Source organism: Danio aesculapii, chromosome 18 (assembly GCF_903798145.1).
Source record: "Danio aesculapii chromosome 18, fDanAes4.1, whole genome shotgun sequence".
NCBI lineage: Eukaryota > Metazoa > Chordata > Actinopteri > Cypriniformes > Danionidae > Danio > Danio aesculapii.
The window spans coordinates 32,557,750-32,570,286 of NC_079452.1; the positions used below are offsets into that span (position 1 = coordinate 32,557,750).

The following is a 12,537-nucleotide window of genomic DNA, read 5'->3' on the forward strand; positions in this document are numbered from 1 at the left end:
CACGTCTACCTTCTGGGTGACAAACTCGTGATACATAATATAGGTAAAAATCCCTTTATTCTTCTCAAGATTGGATGCATTACAGCTGCAAGGATGATCCTGTGTAATTGGAAGTGTCCCAGAATGCTAGAAATGAAAGAGTGGATTAATGGGGATGATTGAAAGTGCATCATACGAGTGTGTGCTGGGGAGGTTAAATAATGAGGGAGAACATAGAAAGTGGGATAATCTCTGGCGACATTTAAAATTAGGATAAATGAGTATATATTATAAAGGTACCACAACCTTCATTTCCATATAGGTTTACTGTTTGTTTTTCTTAGTGGAATTTTCTTGGTGTGACAAGTGACTGAATATGTAACATGTATCATACCGTTGAAGTCAGAATTATTAGCCCCCCTGTTTAATGATTGCCCAATTTCTGTTTTATGGAGAGAAGATTTCTTCAACACATTTCTAAACATAACAGTTTTAATAACTCCTTTCTAATAACTGATTTATTTTATCTTTGCCATGATGACAATAAATAATATTTGACTAGATATTTTTCAAGACACTTCAATACAGCTTAAAGTGACATTTAAAGGCTTAGGGCAATTAGGCAAGTTATTGTATAACGATGGTTCGTTCTGTAAACTATCGAGAAAAAAATATATAGCTTAAAGGGTCTAATAATTTTGACAAAAAACTATAAAATTAAAAACTGCTTTTTGTCACACCCTTGACCCAATCACCTCTCTCTTACCATCCACCACACACCACACCCGTGAACCCTCACCTAATTACTAATCACCCGCACCTGCACCTGCAATCACCCTTGCACCCTTACACTCACCTCATTCATTCACTCACCGGCTGAAATCGAAGTCAGAATGGTTCTCCTCAACGGCTCTCCCTGTTTCTCCTGTGCTCTTCCGTGGATGTCCCCTTTCTCCTGTGGATGCAAACACACCTGCTTAAGGGAAGTGACTAAAGTTATATTGGTGTTTTACCGAAGAACTGAACTTACCATTTGAACTGCGTGTGAGATCGCTCTTCCTCTGCTACACCACTAACCTGCTTCATCTCTTTGATCTTGTTGCATTGCACGAATAAATACCCTTAATTTATCCATCTTTGTCTTCCTTGTGTGTGTGACCTCAACATTTTTATTCTCGCGGAAATAAAACCAATAGAAAAATGTATTATCAGACATGCTGATCCTTGCTCTGTTAAACATCATTTGGGAAATATTTAAGAAAGGAAAAAAAATTCAAAGGGGGCTTAATAATTCTGACTTCAACTGTATATATGTTTAGTGTGAAGTGTGTTCTTTGTTCTGGGCTGTTGAACAATAAAAAGTTGACTTATTAAAATAAGAATTTCAACAGCTGGCAATGTAAACATACTTAATCTGCAGTTATATAATATTGTGACACAAATTCTATTTATAATTATTTTGGGGAAAAATGTTTCAGTCCCATTTGCTTCACCCTTAACCGATTATTTTGCTTGTTTTAAGGAAAAACTCACTTAATTTTGACACATTAATTCCTAAAACAACACAATGTTTTTGCTTGCCTAGAAAATGCTTCTTGATTTAAGAATTCTGACGGCTACAATGGCAACAGAAATGAACTGCTAAAGTGGAGGATTTACATGAGGAGGGAAAATTCATGTCTTTCTCTGATTAAGTGGACAAACACGATAGATATATTTGACTCTATATATTTCTCTTTGCTATTTGGGCTCATTAGAACCTAATTAGAATAAAAATGTAAGTATCATCTTTTGATGTGAGGTACTTTTAGAAAAAAATGATGTCCATATATGTGCACTCGTTGTCTGAATTTACATAATACACTTTTTCCTGAAATTTGCATATTTAAAATTTTTTTTTTTTTTGAACTTGCTTTGACTATCAGAGAGTAAAAACAATTTTATTTCCCCCATTTTGGACAGTTAAAAATAGTGTTTGGGACATTTCATATGGTGCAAAACTGTTGCAGGATGACACTGTATGTCTGTAACAAAATATAAAACTTTCAAAGTATTTTAAATAGCCACTTAAGAGCTAAAATGTGCTGTCCATGTATGCGGACACAAGCCCTAGGAGCTTAAGGAATTGTGTTGTTTTTCTGAATTAGAGCAAATAAAGCGTGATCTATTGATTGTACACTGTTAATCTTGTGTCTGCATGTAGAGTGTTGGGGATACAGAGGTCTCCATCATGGCTCAAAATAAAGATTGCTATGAAAGTGGGATTGTTTGCATGAAGTACCTGCTGATCTACGTTGGTCTCACCAAAATCTACTTCAGTGATAACTCTGGTAAACCTGTGAGTATCTAACTGTAAATCCTCTAATATGTGACCCTGGACAACAAAATCCCTCTTAAGTTATATTATCAGCAATAGCAAAAAACACTGTATGGTTCAAAATTGTGGTGGCACGGTGGCTCAGTGGTTAGCACTGTCACCCCACAGCAAGAAGCGGAGTGTACAGAAGGTTCAGTACAAGCTTATATTGACCTTTTTCACGTACGAACAGGCACAGCCATTTGAATCTTATTGTTCGAGACTTCCTGTCTCATTCACTTCCATTAAATTTTTAGACGTTAAAACAGCTCGTCATGTTGCAAACTGATATTTTCTTATTACATTATTCTGCTTTGTCTGTAAAGTCATGAACACAATTGTCTGTAGAGAAAGTAGTTTGACTGTTTTTTACCATTTATTATTTCTAGTATTTTCTCCCATAGGCAACTCAATCAGAAGTTCAAAAACGAGCACACTTCCGCGTTACAGAATAAGGTCAATACAGTAAGCAACCTTCATTTTTTTATACAGTTTATTAAAACGCATCAAAATATTAGAAATATGAAAATATAGAAATATTAGAATTATGATCTGAAGGACCATAAGATGCTGAAAAACAAGAATATTAGTGCAGAAAGTTCAGGTCGGCATAACAGGAATAAATTAACAATTATTTTACCTTGTAATAATACTTCTTATGGATTTTTCAGTCAAATAAATTTTCAGTCACGGTGGCGCAGTTGGTAGCACGATCGCCTCACAGCAAGAAGGTTCAAGCCCCGGCTGGGTCAGATGGCATTTCTGTGTGGAGTTTGCATGTTCTCCCCGTGTTGGTGTCGGTTTCCTCCGGGTGCTCTGGCTTCCCCCACAGTCCAAACACATGCGCTATTGGTTAATTGGGTAATCAAAACTGGCCGTAGTGTATAAGTGTGTGAATGAAAGTGTGTATGTGTGTTTCCCAGTACTGTGTTGCAGCTGGAAGTGCATCCGCTGTGTAAAACATATGCTGGATAAGTTGGCTGTTCATTCCACTGTGGCGACCCCTAATTAATAAAGGGACTATGCCGAAGGACAATGAATGAATGAATGAATGATTCCAAAAATTATGCCAAAAATCATTAGAATATTAAGTAAAGATTATGTTCTATGGAGATATTTAGTAAATGTCCTACTGTGTATATAACAAAACTTAAATTTCCATTAGCACTGTGCATTGCTAAGAACTGAAGTTTCTCAATATTTATATTTTTTATGAGTCCTCAGATTGCAGATATTCAAATAGGTATTATTCCAATAACTTGGAATAAACTATTTTTAAAGAAAATTCATTCATTTTCATTTTGGCCTAGTCCCTTTAATAATCTGGGGTCGCCACAGCAGAATGAACAGCCAACTTATCCAGCATATATTTTATGCAGCGGATGTCCTTCCAGCTGCAACCCATCACTGGGAAAACACCCATGCACTCTCATTCACACACATACACTACGGACATTCCAGCTTACCCAATTCACCTGTACGCATGTCTTTGGACTTGTGAGGGAGCACCTGGAGGAAACCCACACCAACACTGGAAGAACATGCAAACTCCACACAGAAATGCCAACTGACCCAGCCGAGGCTCGAACCAGTGACCTTCTTGCCGTGAGGCGACAGTGCTACCCACTGCAGCACCGCACCACCCCTCCATACAAACATACATCTGTGAAAAGAACTTTCAATCAAACACTTATGACTGGATTTGTGGTACAGGGTCTCATACAGTATGTGCATGACAGTAAAATCTGTTTTTACTGTAGTGATTGTTCGAATTGAATAGTTTTTTTTTCTCGGTTTCTCCTCCAGAGCTCCTCCACTGTTGTGGGCAGAGGTTATGAGTTTCAGCTGTGGGGTGCAGGATATTACACCGTGGTCCACTTTCCTGCTCAAGATCTGACTGTTTTATGGGACCGGAAGACAACGGTCCATATTCGTGCTGGACCCCAGTGGAAGGTCAGAAGTTGTTCTCTGTGAATCAGCTGTATTTAACCCTCCTGTTGTCTTAGAATTCTGTACACACCCCTCAAGAATTAGCCACCTTCTCTAAACCTGTCAAATTAAGCATCTAAATTTAATATCAATCCTCAAGCCTATTTTGAGCCAGCACGGTGGCTTAGTGGTTAGCACTGTCACTGCAAGAAGGTCGCTGGTTCAAGTCCCGGCTGGGCCAGTTGGCATTTTTCCAAGTTTGCAAGTTCTTCGCGAGATGGTGTGAGTTTCCTCAGGTTTCCCCCACAGTCCAAAGACATGCGGTAGAAGTGAATTGATCAAACTAAATTGGCTGTTGTGTGTGTGTGTGTGTGTGTGTGTGTGTGTGTGTGTGTGTGTGTGTGTGCGTGTGTGTGCGTGTGTGTGCGTGTGTGTGCGTGTGTGTGCGTGTGTGTGCGTGTGTGTGCGTGTGTGTGTGTGTGTATGTGTGTGTGTGTGTATGTATGTTTCTCAGTACTGGGTTGCGACTGAAAGGACATCCGCTGCATAAAACATATGACGGATTAGTTGATGGTTCATTCCACTGTGATGACCCCTATTAGAGACTAAGCCGAAGGAAAGTGAATGAATGAAATCTTTTTTGCGTGAAGAAACAACCAAATTTTCATCACAAACTCTGCGAATGTCTTGGTTTTCCCTCATCAGTGTAAAGTTTTTCATCAGTGTTTAATCCACTCATTTTTGACTACAGTAAAGGGTACATTTTCTAATGCAAAAAGTACCTGCATGAGTGTAAAACATTACTAGCCCGAAAGTTAAAGCAGCAGATTTTTATTGTGTGTGTGCTTGAGGGATGTGTGTGTTGGAGTGTGCATACAGATGGTAACAGTTCAATATGTTCCCTCTGCTGCTGCGGGTAATTCTGCAGAATGTGCCTGCAGCTTTTGACCGGTGGGTGGCACTTTAACCATAGACTTCATCAGCTAAAATATCAACACGCAATTTTCATTGTGGCCAACTTTGCCTTTTCACAATACTAGATAGGAGGGTATTTATTTATTTATTTATTTATTTATATATTTATTTATTTATTTATTTATTTATTTATTTATTTATTTATTTATTTATTTATTTATTTATGTTTGAACTTTCATTTTGTCTTATATTTCCTAAATGAATTCTCATTGTGCTTAACAAATTTAAAATGATAGTAAAGCTTGTTAAGTTTTTATTGATTTATGAAGGAATTGTAATGTTTTGTTTTGTTATTTCATCTTCATTTACAAGTAGCAGTGTATTAACAGCTACTGTATATTTCTGTCCATTCACATCTCGTCCCTTTGTGCTCCCTGGCGGCATTGTCGCATACTGCTGTTACACCTAAAAACATTTTACTAATCCCTTTGTCCCGCAGCGGCGTCACACACGGCGGTAGTGGTCATTTTGAACTGTCACTCACTGGATGTGTGCCTGTAGTTGTTGTGATGTAAAAATGGTTTTATAGCTTGTCAAAATTGACCCAAATGACAACGGTTGTATGCTAAATGTGTATAGCCTTCATGAAAATATGAAAAATGAAAATGATAAATTTTTTCTAATGTTGGAGTCATTTTAGAAAAAGTCGTTTTAGAAAAAAATAATATTGTTTAGGGTTTTTTTCTGCTGGTGCCCACCTAAGTCAACAGGAGGGTTAATGGTACACTGAAAAAAGTGTTGCATGCAAAACTGTTGCACACAATTTATTTGTGTTGAATTTAAACAAACAAATTAAATTGAGAAATGTTCAACTTAATTTGTTTGTTTAAATTCAGCTTAAATAAATTGTTTACAACCCCTTAACGTAAAAAAAATTAGTAAATCCAAGGCATCATCTTTGAATAATTTTTTTCAGTGTATGCTGTATTCAAAAAAAAAATAAATTCATGTTTATATCTACTCTCTCAGAAAAAAAGGTACATGGTTGTACAAATAATGTTCCTTAAGGAACAGTTTTGTACCTTTGTAAAAGTTGTACCATATATGTTTCAGAAAATACCTTGTATGATACTGTTCTGTACCTTTTATGGCACAATTGAAATGAAGGTACACAATTGTTCTTATAAAAAAGGTACATAAGTGTTGGACAACTCCTTCTTTATTACAATATCTGTGAAAATCAATATTACTGGAAAGGCAAAGTGATTTCATGAATAGTTTCCATATTAAAACATGAATCATTTAAAAGCATGTTTAAAGAAACTCATAAACATGAATTAAGTTCTATAAAACAAAACAACTGTAAAACAAAAGTATAGGTATTGTAAACTAAACATTTAAGGCAATTTTAATTTGCATTTGGTAAGCATTTTCTGATAAATACATTTTCATTTTTGATATCCGCAACTTTTGGCGTTTGCTTTCCACTACGCACGTGAGCTGGAAAGAGTCCTGCATATGCAAAATGTTCATGCAGACATTTTAGTATTGTAAAACTAATCAAACATTGTGCGTATCTCGTTTCAATACTTTTACATAATTCTATTTCTATTTTAAAATTAAGTAAATTTGACACTGTTAAGGTACAAAGTGTCTTGTCACTGTAATGGTACCTTCGTGGATCAGATTTGTACCTTTGATGAAGGTACAATATTGTATCTGCATGTTATAAAAACTAAAGGTACATTATGGTTTCCCATGGTACAAATCATGTGCTTAAAGGTACAAACTGCAATAGTACAAATTTGTTTCTTTGTCTTAAAGTACAATTCTGTTCATTAAAAAGGTACTGCCCCAGTGACAAGGGTTTGTACCTTCTTTGGTACAACATTTTTTCTGAGAGTGTATAGCGCTTTTACAATTTAGATTGTGTCAAAGCAGTTTAACATTGAAGTCCTAGTAAAGTCCAGATTTCAGAATTGAAGTTCAGTTCAGTGGGGTTTAATTTTCACTGCTGAAAGTTCAAACACTGAAGAGAAAATCCTTCGATGCACAGCTCTACAAGTCCCAAACCAAGAAAGCCAGTGGCGAGGAACAAACTTCACCAACTGACAAAGTGAAGTAAAAGAAAAAACCTAGAAAAACCAGACTCAGTTGGGCACAACCATTTTTCCTCCGGCTAAACTTCCTGTGTGGAGCTGCAGTCTAGATGCTGGGGGCTGGAGAACTGCAGGTGTGAGTAGGTCACCGGCGGGTGTTCAGGCTGGCCCACAGGATCAATGTGGGGACTCATCTGTCACTGTGGTCTTTCAGTAATCTCGTTCAGTAGTCTCATGCTCACCGCTTCTCCATGACCACCACAGCATCAGCTCAGGATACGGCCTGGTCCAGGATAATGGATACCCTGGCATCATTCTTTCATAGGTTTTGGATCTAATCAATGGCGCTGCACAATCACTAGAGGCCTCAGAATGAATATCCCCAGGTGGAAATAGAGAATAAAGAAAATAATTAGCGTAGCTACTGTTCACACTGTATTTAAACAAGATGCAAAAGTGAAGTGTTATAAATGAAAATAGTAGTTATACAAACAAACATAGAAACACTCAAATACTTTACATGTTTGTTTCTAATAAAATTTCAGGTACATTAAGACAGGAGGAGTGGTTGTACCATTATGCGATGCATTGTGTGAATGCTTTACTAAAAAGGTCTTTAATCTAGTTTTGAACTGAGAGAGTGTGTCTGAGCCTCGTATCTTATATTATAGTGTGATTCTGTGTTTTTAGGGTCAGATGAGTGGCTTGTGTGGAAACTTTGATATGGTAACAGTAAATGACATGACCACAGCTGGACATATGGAGGTCAGTAACGCACAGGCATTTGGAGACAGCTGGGCTGTTGGACAGGTAAGATGTCTACCTTTAATACCTTAAATACCTTAAATACCTTAACTAACATTAACTAATGAAACCTTATTGTAAACTGTGATTGATTTTATAATATAAAAAGGTCTTGAAAACAATCATGATTTGGACAAAAATATTAGGCTGCACAACTGTTTTCATACAGTTCAGCAAGCAAGTTTTCCAGCATGTTAATATTGAGCAAGATCCACTTTAGACATAACATTGTATGTTTTTTTCTTTGCCTTTAAAAGTTTCAAACAAAGCTGAAGCAGAAGTTTGAGGTTGTTTTTTCCCTCCTGAATAAATCTGTTTTTGAATTAAGTATTTCAGTCAATAATTCAATGATCCGTTCATAAAGACAGTTGCTTTATTTCTAAACGAATCAGTCATATTGAACAAATGATTCACTAAATCGCTCAAGACAAAAACTTTGCCAACACCAACTGGCAGTTTGATATTTATTTATCCATTACAAACCTAAACCAGCCAAAATATACTCAGCAGAATATTGTTACTTTATTTTAAGGTACAATTCTTGCTATTAATAAAGCATTAACTATGGCTTTTGCCTCAATAAACTCTAATTTGCTGCTTATTAATATTATCATGCAGAATACATACTTTATAAGTACTAATAAACAGATAATATCTTTATTATAGGCCTGTAATAAAAGCCACTGGTTTATAGTGAGAATTGGTACTTAAACTAAAGTCTTACCATATATTTTGTTGAATTAGATATAAATATATCTACAGTACAATTATATCTCACACCCCTGTCATAAACTTCAGTTATGTTTTAATCTGAAATTAAGATCAACTAAATCAATCTTTTTTTTATTTTGTGTGTGCAGTGTGAGAGTGATTTTGTAGTCCACAGACCCTGTGAAGGAGATCTCAGCCGACAGCCGTATGCTAAGCGCGAGTGTGGCCTTCTCTACAGTGACATATTCGCTCCATGTCACAATGTGGTGAGCAGCTCTTTCCTCTGAGGCTTAACAACACACTTGGCCTATAGATAAAAAGGCCACGTCTTACCCACAGCCACACACACATGCACACGCACACACACACTGCCTGTCTGCGATGAACTAACAGATAGTAGCTGAGATTCGAGATGCTTTGTAGTTCACAACCAGGCCACTAGGGGGCTGTGTAGGTTTAAAAATCTAGAACATTTCATCATTAAAGGGACAGTTCACCCAAAATGAAAATTACCTCATAATTCACCTTCCCTCATGTAATTTTTTATCCTTTTATGAGTTTCTTTCTTCTCTTGAACACAAAAATAGACATTTTGAAGAATGTTGGCTGCTGGCACCCATCAACGTCCATAGTATGTAACAAAATTACTATGGAAGTCAATTGGTGCCAGCTACAAGCACTCTTCAGTCAAAATAATATGAAAATATTTTCCTGTGGGTGAACTATTCCTTTATTGTAACTATTTCAGGTGAAATGCAATAGGTCTGAGTTTGTTACATGATCAATTGTATGTTTGTGACAAGTTTATTAAGGTTGTAGATACCCCTGTATTGTGCGTAACCAACCCCTGTGTTCCCGCAGGTGGATGTGACCTGGTTTTATAAAAACTGTCTAACAGACACCTGCAACTGCAACCGTGGAGGAGACTGTGAATGTTTGTGCACCAGTATTGCAGCGTACGCACACAAATGCTGTCAGAATGGTGTCACAGTGAACTGGAGATCTCCTACTGTGTGTCGTGAGTACAAGGAAACATACACGATGAAGACACATGGTTGAACTAACATTTCTAATGCAAAACAAATCCAGCATAACTTTTTCAAAACGTCCCTGTTTGCTGTCAGGATCTGTTTATGAGTCAAAGATAAGATGCCTTATTTTGGTGTCTGCGTTACACTCACCGGCCACTTTATTAGGTACACCTATCCTACTGCTCGTTAATGAAATTTTCTAATCAGCCAATCACATGGCAGCAATGCATTTAGGCATGCAGACATGGTCAAGACGATCTGCTGCAGTTCAAACTGAGCATCAGAATAGAGAAGAAAGGTGATTTAAGTGACTTTAAACGTGGCATGGTTGTCGATGCGAGATGGGCTGGTCTGAGTATTTCAGAAAGTGCTGATTTACTGGGATTTTCACGCACAACCATCTCTAGGGTTAACAGAGAATGGTCTGAAAAAGAGAAAATATCCAGTGAGCGGCAGTTCTGTGGGCGCAAATGCCTTGTTGATGCCAGAGGTCAGAGAAGAATGACCAGACTGGTTTGAGCTGATAGAGAGGCAACAGTAACTCAAATAACAACTCATTACAACTGAGGTATGAAGGAGAGCATCTCTGAACACACAACACGTCCAACCTTGAGGCGGATGGGCTGCAGCAGCAGAAGACCACACCGGGTGCCACTCCTGTCAGCTAAGAACAGGAAACTGATGCTACAATTCACTCAGGCTCACCAAAATTGGACAATAGAAGATTTGAACAACGTTGCCTGGTCTGATGAGTCTCGATTTCTGCTGCGACATTTGGATGGTAGGGTCAGAATTTGGCTTCAACAACATGAAAGCATGGATCCATTCTCCCTTGTATCAATGGTTCAGGCTGGTAGTGGTGGTGTAATGTTGTGGAGGATATTTTCTTGGCACACTTTGGGCCCATTAGTACCAATTGAGCATCGTGTCAACGCCACAGCCTACCTACTTCCAGCAGGACAACGCGCCATGTCTTAAATCACGAATCATCTCAGACTGGTTACTTGAACATGACAGTTCACTGTACTCAAATGGCCTCCACAGTCACCCTTTGGGATGTGGTGGAACAGGAGATTCGCATCATGGATGTGCAGCTGACAATCTATTTATCTATCTTTATATATATGTATGTACATATATAAATTGTGTTAGTGTTAGAGGACAAAATATATTTTTTTAAATAATAACAAAACATATTAAAATAAAATTTTATTGTGCGTATTTTTGTTCTGTTGATCTGCCATTTGTTTTAATGTAAATTTAACACGAAGTGACTGCTGCTTATGTATGGATATTTTCTCTTTTGACAGCATATGATTGTGAATATTACAACCAAGGTAAGAGTTTTTTTTCTCCTGGTCAGTAACACACTTGTAAGCAGCAGAAGATCTCGTTCTGATGTTTAATGTGTTAATGTTGGTGTGTGTGTGTGTAGAGTTAGGCGAAGGTCCGTTAACTCTGTCCAGCGCAGAGCAGAATAACTCTGTCTGTGTGTTTGGGGCAAACGTGAGCAGCGGTGAAGTGTTTCCCCTCCTGAAGACCAACGCTCAACCCAGCACCATTTTCCACTTCATGATGACAACTGGACTGTTCAAGGACCGGGCCTCACGTGAGCACTTTTTTTCCTTTTTAGTTATCTGCCTTACAAAAACATTTCTTTTAAAGTTATCCATGAATTTATAGCTACCTGAGATTACTGACCTGGACAGACTGTTGTACATACACTTTGTTTATTATAGTTTTTAATCCTTAAAAAAAAAGAAGAAACGTAAAAGAAAAATTAACGTCAAGAAACGTAATGTTAGAGAAAAAATGTGTGTTTACAAATCCTTAACGTTTAGCCCTGTAAAAGTCTGAAATTTAATACATAATATTCTTAAAAAGGTCTTAAAGTAAAATGAAATCAAAACTAACCATACACTACCTGACAAAAGTCTTGTCGTCGGTCTCAGTTATAAGAGCAACAAATAATAAATTGAGTTCTAGTTGATCATTTGGAAAAGTGGCAGAAGGTCGATCCCAATCATCACAAATACTGCAGAAGACCTACTGGAACCTGCATGGACCCAAGATTCTCATAGAAATCAGTTAAGTTTGATGAAGGAAAAATCATGGTTTGGGGTTACATTCAGTATGGGGGCGTGCAAGAGATCTGCAGAGTGGATGGCAACATCAACAGCCTGAGGTATCAGGACATTTGTGCTGCCCATTACATGACAAACCACAGGAGAGGGCAAATTCTTCAGCAGGATAGCGCTCCTTCTCATACTTCAGCCTCCACATCAAAGTTCCTGAAAGCAAAGAAGGTGCTCCGGGATTGGCCAGCCCAGTCACCAGACATGAACATTATTGAGCATGCAATCTAAAATTAAAATCTGGAAATGCACTTCCTTTTTTTTTAAATTAAATTCTCAGATTAGGTCTGTCTAAGGTATTGGGTGTAGCTAACATGCTTAACCACGCCCCTCCAACTGTCAGTTTTGACAACAAAAATAAGTGGTGAGGAGGAGGGGTCTGTTAGGTTGTAATAAAGCTGCAGCCACACCGGACTTTTCTCCCCATAGACTTTCATTCATACGCACGCGAATGAGTTAGACCGGAAACACAAGGTCATGCGTCAAGTTTCGCAGATCGCTGCGTTGGAAAGTTCAAGCTTGGTGAACTCTGACCTGCGAAATCACATGACTTGACTGCGTGAGACCAAATAAGGATC

General features: G+C 37.7%; 1 protein-coding gene across 1 annotated transcript in view; it reads left to right on the forward strand.

The window, feature by feature from the left end:
- The window catches only part of otogl (otogelin-like), a 123,891-nt gene that overhangs the window by 43,629 nt on the left and 67,725 nt on the right, over positions 1-12,537 (forward strand). The window contains exons 26-32 of the mRNA XM_056478020.1: positions 2,183-2,317; positions 4,142-4,288; positions 7,969-8,088; positions 8,943-9,059; positions 9,655-9,811; positions 11,135-11,161; positions 11,260-11,433. Coding sequence (XP_056333995.1) covers positions 2,183-2,317; positions 4,142-4,288; positions 7,969-8,088; positions 8,943-9,059; positions 9,655-9,811; positions 11,135-11,161; positions 11,260-11,433 — 877 coding nt within the window. The remainder of the gene's footprint in view (positions 1-2,182; positions 2,318-4,141; positions 4,289-7,968; positions 8,089-8,942; positions 9,060-9,654; positions 9,812-11,134; positions 11,162-11,259; positions 11,434-12,537) is intronic.